Consider the following 22,015-nt stretch of genomic DNA (forward strand, 5'->3'; position numbering starts at 1 on the left):
TTTTAGGAGTTTGACCCATACTAAGGACTGAAAGAATATATATTGTGAACAAAACAGAAACAGCTGTTACTTATTGTATTCTTTCAGGGGAGTAAAGTCTAAACTTAGAAAACCCTCAGTTTAAATGTTGAATGACATTAAATGTCACATTAGAAACAGTTCAGGTTAAAGGCCCATTACAAACGTGTTTGTAATCATAATGCAATTTAAAGGACTATTTCAGCAATTTAGTGTTTGACTTCCATTAAATTAGGGGACTCAAAAAAAGACAGATTTCAATGGCTGACATAACATGACTTTCGCTCCCTAGTGTGGGTCAAGCTCCAAAAAGCCCCCAGTTTGTAATGCAGGCTTTTCTGTTACACATTTGAAGTCTCCATGCCCAAACAGAGATAACCCTGATGACATCACCACTACACGGGTAGGTTATTCTCTCAGATTTGACAACACCCCTTTGGAGGCGCAGAATACATTACACAAGTGGCTGTGTAAGTGACAATACTTTACGTTTATTGTGATGGATTAGGAAATGAATGGAATCCAAAAAAAGTGATTTGTAATAAATGGGCTAATAAAGTTACAAAAGTAATGAGTACTAACTAAACTAACCAACTAAAACGTCATCATGTCCGTCATACAGGTGGATGGAAACACTCACTGGCCTGTGCGTGCGTGCGTGCGTGCGTGCGTGCGTGCGTGCGTGCGTGCATGCGTGCATGTGCATGCTTGTGTGAGTAATCATAGCTTAATAAGCAATTAAGTGAAAAGGACAACAATGAACTATGTCTTAACGAGCAGGTTCTACAATCAAGTGCTTGTCAACTGATTGTATTACTAAAGATTTGGCTCCAATCTGAGCCTATTAATGGAGACAGAGGGAAGACAGATAGAGAGTTAGTGTGCAGCCACTAGCTTACAGGAACAGGGTGGCCCCTGAAAACCCCATTAAAGCAATTAGTAAAGTAAAATAAATGACTGTAGGACAGTAGTGGGCTGCATGGGGAGCAGAGTTGCAGTGTGTGTGTGTGTGTGTGTGTGTGTGTGTGTATGTTCGTGCGTGCGTGTGTGTTTTAGCTTTATCTGTCTCTCTCTCTCTTCTCTCTCTCTCTCTCTCTCTCTCTCTCTCTCTCCAGTGCAAAGCGGTCTAATTGTGCCCCGTGGTGTCCGCCTGGCATTTAGTTGTTTTAGAAGAACGGGGCCTGTTCAATGAGAAAATGTCACGGTGGCTATATAGCTAAGACCACTGCTGTTTGGAGCTATTGTTTCAGGCCAGAACATTAGTAGGTGCACTCAGTTTGTAACAAAGTTGTCCTGGAGGCAATGGGAAACAAGCCCACATGACAAGATGGGGTGTGATAGAGGGGAGCAGGGAGAGAGGTGAAGTGAAATGAGATAGAGAAGGAGAAAACTTTAGCTGACTGAAAAGCAGCGAGGGGGGAAGACAGCTTCAAGGAGATTTAGGGCTCTCCGGATACCAAAAACCACTTAAATGTTTATCCCAAACCAGACAGATTTGTCTTGTTGCCCGATAACTGCAGCTGTAGATCCAGGGTTTAATTCCTCTCCTCACCACAGTCTCTGCTTCCACCCCTCTGTGCAACAGCACTGAACCAGGTTTTAAACACAGGGTTAGAGACATGAATTATGAGCAACTGTTAAATATTCAGATCGCAGTGTCTTTGTTCAGCTTATTGTGCTGCACATTTTCAAAAAGCCAGCATCAAGGTAAAATTGTTTATTCAAACTGCAGGGATGGATGAAAACCTCAAGGAAATTAAAAGCCCAGGGCTGTGACACATGAGGTAAACACCTAAAGGGTAAGAGTTCTACGAGGTATCTTAATGACTGCAGGAGAATTGCGCGATTGACATTCTACTCCCCCAAAACGCAGTTTGTGTGCTGGAGCTGGAAGAGGAAAAATGAGCAGGTCTGCCCACTGAAAGCTTACAATCCTCAGTAAAACAGTTTTCACCGAATGGATTCAAGAACAAATCCAAGTACTTTGTACACAAAAGCATCATACGTCTTACAATTACATTCCAGGATAGAATGTTAGTGTGCTTCCTCTCACAGAAAGAGTTAGGATTAGAACAAAATCAGTTTTATGACCGTGAGTCCGTTCAGCTTTACAGAAATCACACATAGCGGATGAACAATTCCAGAAACATAACACATTTTTCAATGTGCATATCAGATCACATTTTCCCTCACTATGACCACTTCTACGGTCATTACTAAACATTGTGCCAAATAATGAACAATAACGTTGCATTCAGTGGGTTTATTTGCTAGCTTACCTCCGCTAAGAAAAAATCCAGTGCATAGACAGTATCTTAGAATAACGTTATGTAAAAAGACGTGATTTAACGTCACCATTTTGGTAGCTTGCTAGTTTGGTTAAGCTCTTTATTTAAGTGTTGGCCTGCGTATTTTTTTTAACCTTTTTGATGATATGCTATTGGTTAATGATGAAAGATTATCAGTGAAAGCAACACCTGGTGGTGTGACCACTGTGGCCTTCACAAGGGCCACGGACACATATCTTAGGTAACTGCTGTAGACAAAATAGGACATAGGCTGCTCTAAAACATATGAGAAAGAAAACAGAGAAATTATACAAATTACAGCACATGATTTTGAAAGGTACAATGATTGACTTTATCAAATGAATTACAGCAGATAAAGATGACCATAGTGCATATGTGCCAGTAAGGTCCAGTCTTACAAGAATAGGTCTAAGGTGCAAAGTCCAAGCTTTTATATATCAACGATTCAAAGAACAAAAACAATTTTTAAACCGCTGTTGGTATGAAAGTATTAAATATTTTGTTATGCTGTTGAAGTTATGAGTTGTCTTGAGACGTTATACAAAATAGTTAAAGTTTTAAATCTGACATAAATCTGTGAGTATTGCCTTTATGTTCAAATACAACCTTTGAATTTGAATGTTCTGTATCTGTGGAAGGAGGAGAAGAGTGAAAAAATATCACTGATGGAAATCCTCAGGGCTCACTCATGCATGCGCTGAAATCCTGGCTCGGGCTACGTTGCAGCATCTGTCTCTGTCTTTATTTGCCTGTAATAAAATAATCAACATCTACCACTAGACTTATGCTCATCAAATATAAAGTATGGTATCTTTTCCTTCGCAGTGTAAACCGTCTGCTCAGCTTTCTGCATAATATAACTCGCAGGGCTGAACTTTTAAAGTCAAGTCTGGAGCACTGGACTGCACAAACACACACACACACATCTCAGATTCACTGGCCTGTCAATCCCCGGTCAACCATTTTTTATTGCTGTGGCAGGTAGCAAAGAGAGAAACGACAATGAGACTAAGCTGCTAAATATAAGATACCGTTGGCCCTTTCCGAGCCTTACCACAATGCACTGATTTGCCTCCCCTGTCACTGCTTTCCAGTTTGAGCTACAGCCAGCCAACAGCCATATAAGTGACACTCCAAAATGGGCACAAAACACGCATGCATGCAAATATGTATGCAATCAGATGCAAAATCGAAATTGATGGTTAACTAAACTCCTTCTCCGAACAGTGATTGTCCAATCATAGCTTAGCAACCATAACTAGGCACAGCAGGCCTGGTTTTTCTACATGTTAAAGTGGTGTACATGGGGCTGTATTACGAGCGATACTCTGTACTTTAAGAGTCTGTATTGTGTCTTTTTTTGGCTATTCTAAAACCAAAAATACAAGAGCTAAAGTGAAAGGAATGAATATAACCTGGTGTTTATCTAACATAATGGGGTAAAAAAGAAAGAAGCTATAGTGTAAATCGAAAGCAGAGTATCAATTTTGATTGCAAACAGGGGTAAGTGTACTTTTGAAGAATATGGGGAGCATAATTTGACCACCAGAATCGCTTAGTTACCAACAGTAGTAACTGAGCATTACATTACTTCCAAAGCCAAGTAGCATGCCATTAAATGGCTTCATTAGTTTGCAGGTTACAGGTTACATTAAAAAGTAATAACTAATAACTTAAAAGCCAACCATTTTGCGAGTGGAGCTATCCCCATATAGCAGCATCTCACCTTGTGACCCAAACATTTTTTTTTATTCTATCTAGCCACTGACCTTAATTGTAGAATAATGATCAATAACCACATTTTTGTCATGTACTTAAAATCATTTTTTAAGTTACTCAATAGCAATAAAGCTACACTTCTTTCTGCTGCCAGCAGGTGGGGCTTTGCCTTTTTGCCACTTAGCAAACGGCCTATTCAGTATGGATGCATACAAATAACCAAAACAAATAACCAAACACATTTCTACACAAAAACATATTCATATACAGTGGAATTGCATGGGTGAAACAAAAAATATTGTCCTATTTCTGCTTTGGGGCTCTCGCCTGAAGTCTTTTTTCGGCTGGAAATAACAAAAGGTAAAAGACTTTCTCAAATGCCAGAGAGAGCAAGAGAGAGAGAGAGGGGGGGGGCAGACAAAGCATGAGCACACACAATTCCTCCCCAAATCCCTCCCCATCCCTTAAATATTCTACTTTTTCTGCATTCTCCCTTGCATATGAAGTAAAACAAAATAAATATTTGATCCACTTTGAAACCACTTCTTATGAATATCTAACTCTGTTGTGAAATTTAAAGAGAACTGTATTTGGTAATTTAATGAGGTAGCCGATGCTAAACAAATCTTAATTAATCCTTGATAAACAAATGGAGAGAGTAGCGGCAAGAGGGGGAGGAAAGGCTGATAGCATCCATTATTATCGCACGTCTCATGTAAGAAAACAACAATAAAAGAACCTAATGAATCATCCAAGAGTGAGTACAATTACCATAACCCTGATTGTTTTCAAAAAGCTATTAATACTGTGATTTTTCATCTTCTTACAAATCCTAACACCGATCATAAAGGGAATGAGCATTTAAGTATTTGTGCTTTGAAACTAGTTAAAAATGGAGCGTAAATATGTAACTAAAATGTGATCAATTAAAAGAATGCCACAGGTAACAGTATATATATAATGATGTGTTGTGTTAGAAGGTGAAGAAAATATCTTAGACCAGTTTAATAAGGCTTACAGGGAAAATAATTTGCATCAATCTCTAGAAACAGATATCTGCAAATTAAAGCAGAATCTGTAGGCAAAGGGGGACAAGAATTTGGAACTAAAAGCGTTCTGGATTCCGTTTGTAGTCTGAGTAGTACTGACCAATCACGTTGGAGCTGGCTTTGGTTGCATGCAGGTAAAATGTCTGTGTGGAGAGCAAAAGAGGCGGAATGCATTGGCCGAAATGCAATCTCGCAAGCCATCGGCTATCGCCTGGCGACGATTTAGCTTTTTACTGGCTTTCTTTTTTTAATTAATGTGCATTCACATGCAGATATCTAAGGAGATTAGCCAAAAAGTTGTCTGGACATAAAACACCTAGAAAATGTATCAACTCGGTCTGTAAACAATGACCGGTGCAGTGAAGCTGTTTCCTACTGCACTGCCAATCAGAGTAAACAGTTCCAGAGAGCACTATGATTCCCAGTTATCAGGCTGCAGAAACCCCACATTCAGATCTGATAACCATTACAGAGCCTCTGTGGTAGAATTTATTCTTTGTGTTTTTCCGTTAGTTGTCTTCTCTCCTGGCTGCAGCTTTTCCCTTATTTTCACCAACCTTTTATCTTTGCGTCCTTGAATGCATTGTCATGTTTTCGTATCTATGCAAAATCTCCCTTTCAACTTCTGTTGTGGCTTATAACACAGTGGGATGTTACAAACATGATGGAAATTAAGGTTGAAGCGGTGATGTAATGTGCTTTCCAGTTCTGGACACAGAATAAAAACACATGTTTGCATGTCAGGTTTGGTTGACTGCAGTATTGTATTATCTAACTGATAGTGGAGTTTTTGAGGATTTTGGATCTTGTTATTTCAGAACTGACTGGACTGTCAAACGTTACCAGGCTGCAAGTAAAAAGACAGCTAATCAATACCCTGTGCCACTTTTACTTGATCTGTCATTCAGCGAGACAATATGTCAGATTTTTCAAATAGGCATATCTCACATTGGAATGAAACTCTTTCAGAGCTGACACTTCACACTGCGCTCCCCCAACAGCAGATGTGTTGACAGCAGAGATGATGAATGATACGGGGACAAAAGCTGACAGATGTGATAAATACAACGTCCAATGGCTAATCAATCTCATGTGGGTAGAAGGAAATGGAGGAAAAATAGCAGCAGGGATCTCCTGGTGTGAGTCAGCAGAGGCAAAAGAGTCTGATTGGCAGCGTGTACTCCAGTGTGTGTGTGTGTGTGTGTGTGTGTGTGTGTGTGTGTGTGTGTGTGTGTGTGTGTGTGTGTGTATTGTGTGCAGACCGCATGTGTGCACGTCTGTGTATCCAAATGTGTGTGAAGCCTTTTCTTAGTCTCTCATGCCTGACCTTGTCTTTGGAAACTAAAATGAACAGAGAGCCGTGTGTGTGTGTGTGTGTGTGTGTGTGTGTGTGTGTGCGTGCGTGTGTGTGTGTGCGTGTGCGTGTGCGTGTGCGTGCGTGTGTGTGTGTGCATTCGTGTGTGTGTGTGCGTGTGCGTGTGCGTGTGCGTGTGCGTGTGCGTGTGTGTGTGCATTCCCTGAAAAACTTCTTGTTGTTACAAACTCTGGCCAAAGCCCAAACAATATTGAAAAATTACACACCGCAAAAACAAGTATGGAAGGAAGTGACAAATGACTGGCTTGAAAAATAATAATAACTTCACCATGGAGCAGGAGCATGAAATATAAAGACGCCAGGAAGGGAGGTGGAAGAGAGAGTGAGCAACTATCCATTCGTCTTCACTTTCTTCAAATAGCCGACACTTCTTCCACGACTAGTTCCTGACTTCTCCCCTCCAGACTTTTTACACATTTTCATCAGAAGGCCATTACCATGTCCTAGATCATCAGCATGTGTGTGTGTGTGTGTGTGTGTGTGTGTGTGTGTACATGACCTGTGTGTGTATGTGTCCACATGGCCTACTTGGACCTTGAGAACATTGTAGTAACTCGCAGTGAGGTTTGGGTCTAAAACATGCAGACTCCATTATTTGTTCTACTCTCAGCATTTTCACTGGCTATCTTTAGCATCTGCATTTCAGAGCACATCTCATAGTACTCAAGGACACACACAGTGTCCACAGTATCAGTATCAAGTATCCACTCGAACCGTGCACCCACCCACACGCACTGCATGCAAAAATACACACTGCCACATTTTCTCAGACCAGACAGAGCCAACATTCATAGCACTGCTATCAACTATGTCATTAACCAGTATTCCATCGATTTAGCATTGTACTCCTATTAAACTGTCAGACTCACAAAGGACAGTTCAAGAAAAGAGATCAAAATCGATGCAGCAGAACCAGAGATACCATCTTTTTTTTTTTTCAAGCATTTTTCTTCCTTGTCAAAACCTGGAGCATACATTGCTGACACTGTAATTTAATGGCTGGAGATTTGGATACTAATGTAGCCTCGAGCTGCTAGCCTCAAGCAGAGAGAGTTCTGGGAAATTTTTTCTTACTCCACACCCACAGTTCTTTTTTTTTTTTTTTAAACTTGCAGTCTTCGGACCCAACCGACACTGACTCAAGTGACATCACTTGACGAAATCAGATTTCACACAGCTCCCTGTAGAGGGACAACAGGAGTACTCCCCAAGACCTGTAAACACTTTGATGTGTCCCCTAAGTTTAAATACATAACGAGATCTCACACTAACATCAAATTTAATCTGTTAATCTGTTCTATATTTGCTGTATGTTGATTAGTACTTATCCTATGGTCAGTAAGCTGATTTGATGTAGTTCTGAAATACACTGGTGGTGTGGCTCTGGGGAGTGGCAATGGTGGTCCAACAGTCCATCTGTTCAACATGTTGGACATGTTGGAGATTAAAATATCTGGACAACTTCTGGATGGATTAACATTAAATTTGACAGAGACATAAATGGTCCTCAGAGGCTAAACCCTAATGATGTTGGTGATCCCCTTACTGTTTTACTAGCACCACCAGCAGCCAGTCAAAATGTCCACTTTTCAGTTTGTGACGGGATACCTCCGAAACTAATGATCTACTTCTCATGAGCAAAGTTATCGCTCCAGTTTTCATCCAATCTTATAAATTAGTTTCCTGATAGGTGATGAGCTGTGACGCCAAAAGAGGCTGCTAGCATTGCTGTAGACTTTTAATCATTGTTAAATTTTGGATTTCAGCATACAAGATTGAATCATCTGCAACACTAGTGAGTCCAACACTAAAGCAATGTGATGCCCTTATGACTGTTTGTGAAATATCAGCATACAGTACAATTTCTTGTCCGGATCATCCCACAAGGTTTGTCAATTGGAAGTGAAGAATCTACCACTCTTCAGGGTATTTTCTCAACTGGGGGAAAGAGTAATGTAATACAAATGCCATATCATATATGTCAAAACATAGCATGTAAGGGGATAGCTCACTTACACACATTAGGAACAATCTAAAAGTCAGTTTGAGTTTAAACAGTAAGACATCTAGGAGTGAAAAATGAAAGAGAAGTTTAAACAGATACATCAAGACACACTCTGGCAGAGCCATGAATATTCTAACCTTCATAAATACATTTATAAGCACATGGTCTACCTTGAAAGCTTCATGTTGGCTTTACTTTAGAAAGAAATCAAGGCGTGGGCTTTGTCTTGTCTCTTTACTGCTTCGTCATGCACAGTATATCTCAAAACAAAGCTCCCACCACATTAGAACAGTTTCAAAATTACACTGAAGCCCGAGGCATTCTGCTAACAGATCAAAATGTGGTGACATATTTGTGACACATTAGCTCAGATGGGCATTCCATCATTTGTGTTTACTGTTTACTGTCGTCCTGTCTCACCCTGAAACGACTGGAGGAATTATCCCCACTACTTAATGGTATTCATATTTCCTTTATCGTGACAGCCCTCTCTCTACGTATGTTGCATGTGTACACACACACACACACACACACAGTTCTAACCTGTTCCTTGACGGAGGCGAGAATGGCGGAGGTGGTTTCAGACTCGGATCCGTCTCCATTGGAGGCATTGAGGACGGGGCTCAACATGGTGGCAGCACTGGCAGTGTTAGACGCCACCTCAGGCACTGGCATACCTCCTGGAAAAGAAGGAAAGATGCAACTCTTTTAGTATTATTAAAGACACTGTGACATGCCAGCATTTGGACTGAGTGGCAGTCACACCTACACTCTCCTACACTCTCTTACTCAGGATGTAAGCGTGAAGGCAGAGGTGAAGAGACACACATTTCCAAGCACAAATTCAATATTGGCATAGTGGGGTTATAGCTAAATATTAGATCACTGATAAAACAGCCTACTATTAGACTTCTTACACAATCTGGATACCAGCCAGTCCGTGGTGTCCATGTGCTATGCATTACAATGGCCATAATGCAGTTTGATTGCATGTTACTTAAACTACATTTGACTGCAACATTTTGACCGCTATTGATTTATGTGTCAGATGATTACTCTCTCTGACTTATATGCTCAGGGTCATGTGGAGCTGGATCTTCTCCGAGCATGCATTTGGCAAAGGGCAGTGAAAGGAGAAGGTGCGCTAGTACATCTTTGGAACAGGAAATCTAGGCCAGTGAGAAGAAAGTGTCCAGACTCCACAGAGATAGTCGCAGATCTAGGGGTAATCTAGCAATACAAGTAACACCAGTTAGTAGAACCGGCAAAGATCATAGTAGAAGTAACAGTCCCACTGTCCCACTGGGAGGGAGGGATGGAGGCAGCCTTTGGAAGGAAGCAGGAGAAATACACAGAGCTGACAGCGGAGTGCAGAGAAGCAGGATGGTCAGCTGTCAACTACTGCGTGGAAGTTGTCTGCAGGGGGTTTGTAGGAACATCTACCCAGCGCTTCCTGAGGAGTGTGGGAGTGACTGACACAAAGTTAAAGAAGGAACTCAAAGAACTGGCCAAGGAGGCAGAACAGGGGAGCTTCTGGCTTTGGCTAAGGAGGAAAGCAAGGATCCTAGAGGCAGCTGCAGGGGGGGCGGTAGGGAGACGTCCCTACCGTGGCAGCTCCACCATCCTGAGATGTTCTGGGATTAATGGAGCGACACACATCTATGAAGGGTGGCTCCCGGCTGATGACCCTGCAGCTGTGTCGATGGTACCGCTGGAGGTGCGACAGGCGGCAATCCCTTATCTGTGCTTCCACCTCAATGGTGGTAGGATTTGCAGGTGTATAGTACTATTAAAAAGTGGTAGCAGTACTATTCAGTTTAGTTTTAGTTAGTTTCCAGAGTGGATTTGCTCGTTTCAGTTTAGTTTTTATTGTTTGAAAATGTCTAGTTTGAGTTTAGTTTTATGTGTTTCAATGTTCGTTTTTATTATAATCTTGTCAAGGGCAAGATTTAAGAAGTTCAGAATAGGTATTAAAATAGAAACACAACACTTTATTTCAGTTAACTAAAATGTTTTTTTTGTTTCGTTTTAGTTAACTATAATAGCCTTGCTCCCGGGCCTTGTTGATGAGGCCAGCTGCAGATGGGAAGAAACTGTTTTTGTGCTGTGAGGTTTTGGTCCTGATGGACCGCAGCCACCTGCCAGAGGGGAGTGACTCAAAAGGTTTTGTCAACATGGAAGGGGTTGGCCACGATCTTCTCTGCCTGCCTGTGGGACCTGAAGGCAGACAGGTCACGGAGGGACGGCAGATTTGAGCCAATCACCTTCTCAGCAGAGCAAATGATATGCTGCAGTCTGCCCTTGTCCTAGGATATGACAGCAGTGTACCTAAAGTAGGGCCTACACAAAACAAGCACTGTACTCCAATAGACACAAATATGGTCTCATTTATCTCATTTATATACAAGTAATGCCGCTTTGAATAGTGCCACTACTAGTAGAAATAGCAGTAATCATATTCGTTGTAGTACTAGTGTAGTTGTAGTGCTGTTTTAGCTTTTTGCTAGTAGTAGCAATCAGAAAATGGGACATCTTTTGGCAGACAACCTGAACTTCAAATGATAAGGTTGGCAATAATCTACTATTTTGACATCATCAACAATTTCTATGAAAATACTAAAACCAACAATGTCTTGGCCCATGGGCTCCCACTGAAGCTGAACTTCAAAAGCACTTGCTAGTATAGTCCAGTCATAGTAGTAGTAGTAGTAGTAGTAGTAGTAGTAGTAGCAGTAGTAGCAGCAACAACAGTATCAGAGTCCTATAGCATCAGAGAGACTGGAATACACACACAACCACACACACTCGCATGCTTGATGCCATGTGTCATCCTGTATTTGACCAAGCGTTGGAGGAAACAGGCTTCACATGTGCCATGTAATCCTGATGCCGCACAGGGCTGGTGTAACAGCTGCATCAGCCAGCTTTACACACTGATGAAAGGCTCGTCATGAGGAATCTGACAAACACACACACACACACACACACACACACACACACACAAAAGGCTGGCTGTCGGCATGAGGCAGCACCAGCCTAGTACTGAGGTAAAAGAAAAATGAAAGTGGAGCCTGTGAGCAGAGTGAAGGAATACGTGTGGAAAGGAAAGGGGAGATGGAAAAGTGAAAGGAAAAGAACAGTGGAAAGAGAGTGAGGGGAGAGGAGGAGGAAAAGAGAATTACAAGAGGAGTAGAAAGAAAACTATCCTTGCATGCTGCTAGGCAACAATCTCTGGTCACTGAAGGCTGCTAATATGGCTGACCTGGCTTTACTTGTCTTCCATTTTGGAGAGTGTTCCTCTTCCTCTCTACCTATCCATCACTGTTTCTGAACTTAAATTTTTCATTACTACCCACCTTTCTACTTCCACTACCTCCCCTTTCTCCGCTTGCTCTCCCCATTGCGTCCACCCCCTCCTTGTTGCCTTCATGCCTCTATACTTTCTTTCCCCCTCCTTCCTTCTTCCCCTGCCCACTTCTCTCCACTTGACCTATTTCAGTTTCTCTCTCTTATCTTTACAGCACATTTCTGCTTTATTAGGCAGCACGCAGCGGAGGATGACGGGAGGAGAATGGCCCTGAAAGGTTGCAGTTTGGATTTGAACCTGCAACGCTGCAGTGCACCTGCGCCCTCCCTACTCGGAGCGTGCACTGTCCCTCAGAAACACTCGGCTGCTTATCTGGCCTCGTGACACCGCTACATGCTTCACGCTCTTCACGCCATCCACTTTTTCTCTCCTCCTTTTCTGGATTCTTTACTCTCCAGCTGTGCGGTTACAACTGCAGAGCATAATCATGTCTTCCATGCTCCCTCTCATATCTACCTCCCTGCCTACTTACCCACTTCCTCTATGCCTCCATCCATCTAACTTCTCCTCCCTTTCCCTCTTTGCTCTTCCTGTAGTCACATCACACACAATGTCATCACTCTCATTATCACATCTACTTATCCTAATCTCTCTCTATTCCTCTCTTTCTCTATAGAAAAATCCCTCACTTACACTCTTTTTCTTTTTACTCAGATGTCTACATGTCCTAGTAGAAACCCAAAATATAGATATGACCGTGAAAATTTGCTTAAGAGACCTTAAATAAAGCCTAATTAAGAACTGACATTTTACTGTTAGATTCCCAGAGTATACGGGGCTAAGCTATGGCCTGTCTTTGTCCCTTATATTATGTACTGGCCACACAATACTGTTTGTACAATATGTGACTGCCACAAATCCCATAATTACTACTGTCAACTCCATTTATTAACATATTGTACCTACTTTATTTATTTATTGGTCTTGACTGCACAGTCATGCTGTACTGATCATGTTTGCAAAGGCATTGATACATTGAATCCCCAATTTTCATTTAGGGTAGTTAGTAAGTAGTTAGTTGTCAATAAATTACTGCTCCAATATTACAAATTCCTCTACACTGATGGTGGATGAAGTTCTGATTGTGCAAAAGGTTTATGAAATTTCTTTTTACTTTGTGGGATGATCCGTATGCGTGGGACATTACACATGACAGTACATTCAAGCTTGATCAGAGAACCGGATCAGAGCGTGGAGGAGAATGCCCCGTGGCCCAGTTTGCCTATAGAACAAAACAAGAGAGAAGATCTGGTTTTGACTGTGCAGACAGGGCAGGCCGCCAAATATAGGTCAGCTCGACAGACCGTGTCCAAGCCCTCATCACACAACTGACCAGTACAAAGCTGCTTTTCCCAATAACAGCCATCAGAACTAGGTTATAGAGGCCCACAGCCCTGCTAGAGACAAGACTTTGAATATGGATTAGGCCTAAAGGCTTTATTTCACTGAAGTATAATCTTGGATTTTTAGGTCTATATTTCAGTGCCGTAATGCAGGGGTATTTAGCCCTGCATTTTGAAGCGGTAATCTCCGATATTTCTGTAACGTTGTAAATGCAGCTCACCATGCCATGATTGACGTTGCTGACATGGGGAGCATTGAGCGTAATCTTTTGACCCTTTAAGCTCGTCAGTCAGGTCTGAGACAGGCGTGTTTTGGTAAAGACAGAATTCAGATCAGCAGCAAATCAGCTAAATGTCCATGTGGAAGTGTTATTTCCCTGTGGTGTGAATGCATGTGCGGTTTACTTGCATACATGACTGTATTCCTGTGTACATGGAGCACTAGAGAAAACTCTGTGTGTGTGTGTGTCGCTTCTGGGATGTGAGTGTTTGTTATGTGTTTGATGGGCAGTCCCCTGTCTCCTCATTAAAACTTGCTGCAGTGTTTTGTTTGGGCTTCACCAGTCATCTGTCCCTTTGTCTAGACCACGCGCCCACGACTCAGCTTTCAAATTAACAACACTTTAAAGTTGACAATGTAATTAGCGCTGTCTATGTCTTATGGTGTATTTATTAAGAGTCCACAGCGGAGGTATGTCTTTCATTTTTCATGTTACCCTTTTTGATTTTTTTTTTTTAGCCTTGTTATCTAAAACAGCACAGTAAATTAGACAAACTAAATGAAACATGTCGTATCGGAGACTGAACTCAACAATCCTGTGATGTGTGTTCTGCATTGATCCCTGAACACAACACAGGCACGACTTTCAGTGCAAAGAACTCAAACAAGCGTATAATGGTACCTTTTAAAATGATGTTTAATTGAGCACATTTTTACCTTCTTATATAACAGCAACTCTGTCGACTACAAAATATGTTGACTACTAATTTGCTTTCCACATACATTTGTGAGAAAACGTATATGTAGCCTTCACTAGCCATGTTTGTATTAATCGACTAATTGTGACATCCTCAAAGGTCCCATATTATGCTTATTTTCAGGTTCATACTTGAATTTTGGGTTTCTACTAGAAAATGTTTACATACGGTGATGTTCAAAAAACACATTATTTTTCTCATACTGTCTGTCTGAATTTAACTGTCTGAAACCGTTTCATTTAGCGCCTGTCTCTTTTGATGCATTCACTATCAACCTAATTAAAAAAAGACATAGAAATCTTACTTTTTACAATATGAGACCTTCAAAGTTTTTATATTTTATATTACCTTGTAGCACCAGGCTCTGCAATTCCCCTCATATCAATAACGTGTTTGAGTAGCTTTCAGTATCTCATTGTTCTGGTTTTACAGCCCACAAATGTACTGTTTTTGGTTCACTCGCACTGCTCTCATCAGCGTTGTTTTCAGCAGGCAGCTGGTTTTAGCTCTGCCGAGCACCAAACAGCAGACAGACAGAGTAAATGAATAGCTAGTGAACATAGTTGAGCATTTGTTGTTTGCTAACACTTTAAACGTTTTATCAACTTTATGTCAGTGTTGTGTTTACAGCTTGTTCTGCTGCCCCCACAGCTCCCAAAAAAATTAATTGATACCACTTTAAGCACAACACACACCGGCTGTGTTACCGCCCACAACACACAATGGATGTGTGATACAGACAGAAGCATCCATTAAGGTAGCGTAGCAAGGGAATGTGATGAAATTCCTGTCAATACAATATATAGAACAGTGGTGCATCCCAACAAGTTGACATGTGTCTATCTGAGATGCACCGGTCAGAGCAGCAGCGCAACCGTGGCGCTGTAAGATGACGTAGTACTAAGAGCGTCAACGGTAGCGAGTAGTATGAAAGACCGAAATGCCACGTAAGGAGGCAGGTTGGGGTGGTGGATGGGTCAAACAACATAGGACTTTCACCCAGTAGTGTTGACGAACTGACCGAAGAGCCGGTTAATTAACCCAACTCGTGTCACTGAACCGGGAGAATCGAGTGCCATACGCCAATGAACCGACTCACTCCTGTTTTTTTTCTTTTACTTCATTCCTGCCGTTGTGTGTAGCTGGTATTCTTCTGCTACTGTGTGTGTCGTAATCTATCTCATTAGCGCCTCCACTGGAGTGGTGGTGGTAGAATCAATCAGGAAATGAGCTACCTAGACCGCGCACCAGGATACTAAACGAGACCGAATGTAACCGTGCATCCGGCCGGCCCGCCCGCTCGAGTCTAATGTAACCGTGCATCCGGCCGGCCCGCTCGAGTCTAATGTAACCGTGCAACCGGCCAGCCATTCGAGTCTAATGTAACCATGCAACCGGCCGGCCGCTCGAGTCTAATGTAATCAAGCGGTGTCTTGGTTCTCGGCAAGTTTGAGTTATTAACCAAGCCTTGTTTCTGGTGCATCTTAGAGGATTGTGTTCATGGCAATTCACACATTATCGATGGGGAAGTACAGTACATCACATACAAATACACGTCACGTTATCTTGGTAGTTATGTTAAGTTAAATGTTAGAGAAGTGAATGTTGCTACGTGGTAGGTAGGCTGTCACGAGGAGACCGCACACCAGGCTACTGAACGAGACCGTAAGGACCGTAACCGACGGTGCATGAGTCTATGTAATCACGGGTGTCTAGGTTCTCGGCAAGTTTGAGTTACCGATAGCAGAAGCCTTTATGTCTCGTGCATTTTAGAATTGTGTTCATGGAAATTCATAGGCTACATTACCAAGGGGAAAGTATTATATCACATACAAATACACGTGCGTACAGTGCGTGAGTCTAGTGTCGGTCAGTATGAGTGTGTAAATAGTATGTCGAGACCGAATGTAACCGCAACCGCTCGAGTCTTCCGCGGTGTCTTGGTTCCTGGCGGGGGAACGCGATCACCCTCCCTCCCCCCCCCGGCCGAGGGCACGCGAACCGGTGACCGAATCTATTAACTCGGTAGGCCAACCAACGACTGTCCGGTTGAACCGACTCACGTAAAAGAGTCGGTTGTCCCATCACTATCACCCAGGAGACCGGGGTTTGTGTCCTGTTCTTGTCCCGCGTGTCACAGAAACTTACATTTTATAACCCCACCCACGATCTTTTTCTAAATCTAACTGTCCCGTTCTTGTGCCGCATGTCAGTCAGTACGTCCCGACCCAGAACGTCAAAAGTGACGTCAATAGTCCCGACGCTAAAGGATAAAGGAGCGTGAATAAAAAACGCTAAAGGCACGTGACCAAGCATATTTTACGCGATGGGAGAGTGAGAATGTGTTGCTTAAATAGAAAACAAAGTGCCAATACTGTACATCCCATCTTGTCCATTAAACTCAGTGTTGACTTTTTCAGTATTTAACCAAGATTAATCTATCTTTTTGAATCATCTTTTTTCCAGCCTTAACCAAGTGCTTCTAGTTGCCTAAATATAACCCACCAACGGGTTAATCATGCCTTACCAGGAGCAGATATTGGAATGTAACATGTCACAGTAGAAACAACTCAGGTGTTAATAATAAAATTAATGATGGCTGAATACCATTTAGCTGCTTCAGTTTCAGGGTGATTGTGTTGCGCATGCTGGCACACTGTCACACTGTCATGGCTTACTGGGACACTTGAAGTGAAGGTAGCCCTTGGCTGATTAGTAATATGCTTTTCCTACTATGACAAGTGAACATGTTGCGGAAAAGGGTATATTGTAGGCAAACCAAATAAAAATACGTTAACAGTGGATGTTTTTAATATTTTGCGTTGGCAGTTGCAGATACATTCAAGTTTGTTATTTTGATAAAACATCATCCAGGATTAGACATCTTGTAAATATAGCTAATGTAAATTAATTGTATATAAATATAATTTTTAGGTGCTTAAATGAAGACCCTGGACCGTTGAAAAGGATTATTGTGATTTGACCAAACAGATGTAGCAGATGTAACAAAGCTAACTGGAGAGCGAGGGAGATGTCAATCAAATGCAGTCAGTACAGCCCAACACAATCCTGAGAAGAGGTCTAATCCGCCAACTGGAATCACCTCTGTGGGTGAACCATATGCATGGCCTTTAAATAAAATGACTTTTCACTACAGAACTGTCACTGGCAGACAATGGCAGATGGCCTTACAAGCAACAGTGAGGGTTAATCACCCATCAGCCAAATCTATCCATGGTAAACGTCCAGATGCTAATGGACATTTATATTCAGCGCACACACACACTCATACACACACAAACACATGTCTACTGTACTAGTGTGATACAGCGTGCATCCCTCTGAGTGCAACTTAAGGATAGCAGCTCAAATGACAAAGCATTAAGAGGCGATTGGCCGCAATAAGAAAAATTCTATTATTTAATAAAAATGCATTATCAAAAGCATTAAAACACAAAGCCAGTTACACTACAAGGAAAACACTCATCAAACCACTTCAGAAAGCCGCCGCTGCACTCCTGTTTTTGTTCTGGGGGTGGGGTTGTTGGTGTTGTTAAAGGGGGAAAATGGGTTAAATGTATCATTACTGGTTGATCTTGTATTGTGTCTTGATAACCCAATAAAGATATGTATGGAAAAAAAAGAAAGCCGCCGCTGCATTGTTATTTTACTGCCTGGGTGCCTGGCTCACTGAATATGGATCACAATTCAATCGAGTCTGGATGATTGTGTTCTCATTTCAAACGGCCACAGCTATTTTGGGCTTGTAGATGCTAATGATGCTCACTGATGTTTGTTGGTGTGTGATAGAAAGTGCTGCTGATTATATAATCCAAATACCTTTGGTGTAAAGTTCCATAGACAACTACCGTAATAACTTCAATTACAGCCCTGGGTGTTTCACTTTGAAACAGCACAGTCAGGCTTCACATGCACTTGGCTAATGACCCAGAATGGAAGGAAGAGCATTAGTTAACCAATATATTGTAAATATAGTAGAAGAGTCTGAAGAACAATGTGACTAGCAGTAGGAGCTGTAAATAGTAGTCTGACAGCAGTGTTGTGGTAGAACTCAGGTGTTGAGGGATGACAGCAGCTTGATGATAGTCTTTAAGGTTTAGCGAGTCTTCAGGCTTGCTCTTGACAAAACAAACACTGCAGCTAATGTGACTGATTAGACCTGTGACAACCACATTATTAGCACATAACAGAGAGCTGAACTATATTTAATCTTCTAAACTTCAGTGCAGAACAAAAATGCTTATACTTTCATCCTATGAAATATCACGCAGAACAGCAGCTACAGGGGCAGAACAAAACGTCACACCGGGATTACTAATGAATCTGAAGGATTTGGTGGACCTATTTAAAAGCAAGAGACACTAACACCAGCAGTGGCATCATTAACAAAATGAGATCCACGGCACTGGAATATTATATATAATATGGAAGAAGTGAGTTTCACATCATTTGTAGTTGCTGTCTTTCAAGTCAGTAGAAAAAGTCACACCAAAGAGAAAAGTTTAAGGGAAAACAATGTGAATTTAAGAGAAATACTATCTTGCTCTGAGCTGTGCTAAGACAACATCATAGCTTTTAGGTTCTCACAGAAATGCTAACCAGTCAGGCAGTGACTGCAGAATCAGATCAGCTGTGATTCCTGGGGCTTTCAACTGACTTTTCTGGAGCTAATCAATGGCGCACACACACACACACACACACACACACACACACACACACACACACACACACACACACACACACACACACACACACACACACACACACACACACACACACACACAAAACACTCACAGTCGAAAGATCCAGTCAGTGTATAGTAAGTCTTTTTTTATAGCAAACTGCTTTTAATTTTTTTTCCTCAGACAACAAGGAAGAGAACAGATACCAGAATAAAATCTGTAATCCCATGCAGAACAACATTTACTGTCCAACCTAAAATCAAGCCATAACAAACGCCTGCTTGCTCCGTCTCCACCGGTGACAGCACAGGGGGGGAGAAAACTCATCCCAATGCCATGATAGCTTATTATGGACATTTTCTGTATTTGGAAATGAAGTCACTTGATGGAAACTAGTGAAATCACTCTTAAGAGGTACATTTGCAATGGCACTTATCCTCACATCCTCACACTTGTCCAAACTCTTTTACTTTCATAGACGTCTGTCGGATTTAGCTACTCACACATATTGACAATTCCGGAGGTAAAACGTCAGGCCAAAACCATTTTACTTTTGATCCATAAGCTTCTTAGTACCTGAAGCTTTCAGCATACATTACTTAAAACCCGTTCTATTATTTTACTTAACTAAAAGTCATTTTCATCAAGTTCTAACAACCTTCACATAATTAAGGTATTGCTGACACTTAAGTATAATTCGGCTACCTTACAGTTAATTCATTGCAGTTTACATTCCAACTTAAGTATTAAATAACAATTCCATTTGGTAAATAGGTTTTGCTGACTTCTTTTGCTCATTTTGCTCAGTATAATAACGATAAACACACTTATTGACCACACGCAGACATACGCTATACTTAACCAAATGTACAGACACACCACGGGCATATGTGTCTGCGTCATAAGGCTGTTTACGACAACGGCTTATTCGGCATTGGAGTCATAACAGCAACATTCAAATTAAATCAAAAAACTTATGCGTGCAGTGGAATATAAAATAAAACAATCACGTTCTGCGAACAGCTAGCGCTAACTGGTAAATCCGTATATGGCTATTATACTTACTGATGGACTGTAATTTTGTCAAATTTGTGTCCCTATACTGTAAAGATGGCTTTTAAAGTAACATCGGTAACGTCATCATAATCACAATGTACAGCAGGGCATTAATGAAACCAAATGAGACCATTCACAGTAAGACGGATATCTTGGTCCTGTTTCAACATTGCAGTTTATGTTGTGTGAAGGTTGGGTCTGATTCCAAAGGAAAGGGGTTAATGATCTTTATGTGAGAATGGAGCAAGAAATAACACTGGGAAACATCTTCAAGCTGCTCTAATATTATTATCAATATTTATCAAATGACGTTTAGTGATGAATCTACAGAAAATGATGACCAACTCTGCAGTTCCCCTCATCATCTCAGCAGTGGTTCACTCTCACCGCTCTCATCAACCTTGTTTCCAGCCGCAGCAGGCAGCCATTTTCGGTGGAAAAGCTCTTAAAAAAGCCACTTTACATTACCTGCTCAACACCAAAGAGCAGACAGACACAGGTGGTGACTAGCTGGAGAACATAGTGGAGCATTTAGCATCCAAATTATTTCCTGAGGAGTTTAATGGAGAGCAAAACAGAGCTAAAAGAGAGTTAATATTGGACCTATACATTCATCAGGTGTACACAAACACTATTGTTGTTCTATTTCTGCTGTAATTCTTTGCAACCAACTTTAAAAGATATATGTCAATATGTTTACAGCTTGTTGTGCTGGCACCAAGAGACCATACATCTTTAAATGTAGGTTTATGAAACACTAACAACAAATCATTACATTTTAAACCAACTTGACCATTTAAAAAGCAAAGTGAAGACCTTCTTATGGTTATGAAGCTTAGCGCAAGTTCATTCAGGAAGACTTCTGTGCTTCACATTTTTCTCTCTCTCTCTCTCTCTCTCTCTCTCTCTCTCTCTCTCTCTCTTTCTCTCTCTCTCTCTCTCTCTCTCTCTCTCTCTCTCTCTCTCTCTCTCTCCCAACCTAATCAGCTGACTGGGTGCGTTCACTCTTTCAGTAAAACCGACCAGATCTCCGTGAGCTATCAGATTGTTGCATCCAAACTCCTCTCTTCTGCTGTCAGTTGTCATTTCAGGCAAAATCGATGTGACCCTCCTCTACTCGATGCACCTCCAGTTCTCATCATTCCCAGTGCCCCAGGGTTCCTCCATCATTAGACGCCCCGCTCTACATCATATACATCCAGATCTTCAGGCTCTTCCTTCATACCTTCATACCTTCATCCCCACCACCACCAGTGTCTAGACTCCATCAGGAGGATGTTCCTGTATAGCCATGGCCTCTATGCCCCATATAAATGTAGCGTTGCCATGGAGTCTAATCGCCAAAGACTAACATTTCAACCTATTGTGCACCATGGCAATTCAACTTATTTCACTCTTAAATGAAGCATCTCACGATTGAATTGAAGCTATGGCTATGTATGGTCAACACAAGGAACACCAAGAAATGAATTACTAGAATCAGTGCAAGATGAGGGAAGGTATTCATCCTTAGCGATCATGTGCATGAGTGTGTGTGTTGGAGTTTTGTTGATATTACAGTTTGCGTTATCTAGTTTCTTTATATGTCCTATTGTTTTTTTACTTTCTCTGCTTCTTGTGAAGAGTGACATTTTTATAAGCCCACCATTTCTATCCTCATTTTCTAAACACTGACATGAATCAGAAATGAAGTCACTTCCTTTCTTGCTTTCCTTCCACATTCCCCTTAATCTCCCATTCTATCGCTGTCGCACACACACTGCAAGCTTCTCCTTGTGTTGTTATACTTGTGAGGACATGCTTTTACTTTTACTTTCACTTAGAAATCAAATTCACGAGGCTTTTTTCAATTTTTCATTTGGTGGAATCCAACTCATCATCCGACTGAAAAGTCTGCATATTTAGAGTTAGGACATGAAACTGGTCAAAAATTACGATCATTCGGGCCTTATCTTGTACTCATGATCTTGTCAAGTGAAAGAAATTCTGAGGAAATCATTATCAAACTGCTGCCATATCAAAGCAAATCTCCACCGCAGGTTTATCCCCAGGATGTGTGTTGATCCTGGGTCGGAGAGAGCCGAGGCATATTG

The 22,015-nt window shown here is 41.5% G+C and overlaps 1 protein-coding gene across 11 annotated transcripts in view; it reads right to left on the minus strand.

Moving 5' to 3' along the window:
- Positions 1–22,015, minus strand: part of ctnnd2b (catenin (cadherin-associated protein), delta 2b) — a 169,577-nt gene that overhangs the window by 125,939 nt on the left and 21,623 nt on the right. For all 11 annotated transcript variants that reach the window (XM_039816120.1, XM_039816130.1, XM_039816125.1 and 8 more), the window contains one exon: positions 9,019–9,155. In XM_039816120.1, coding sequence (XP_039672054.1) covers positions 9,019–9,150 — 132 coding nt within the window. In that variant the 5' untranslated portion in view covers positions 9,151–9,155. Of the gene's footprint in view, positions 1–9,018; positions 9,156–22,015 lie in introns of those variants that run through there.

This window comes from Perca fluviatilis, chromosome 11, assembly GCF_010015445.1.
Source record: "Perca fluviatilis chromosome 11, GENO_Pfluv_1.0, whole genome shotgun sequence".
NCBI classification, from domain to species: domain Eukaryota; kingdom Metazoa; phylum Chordata; class Actinopteri; order Perciformes; family Percidae; genus Perca; species Perca fluviatilis.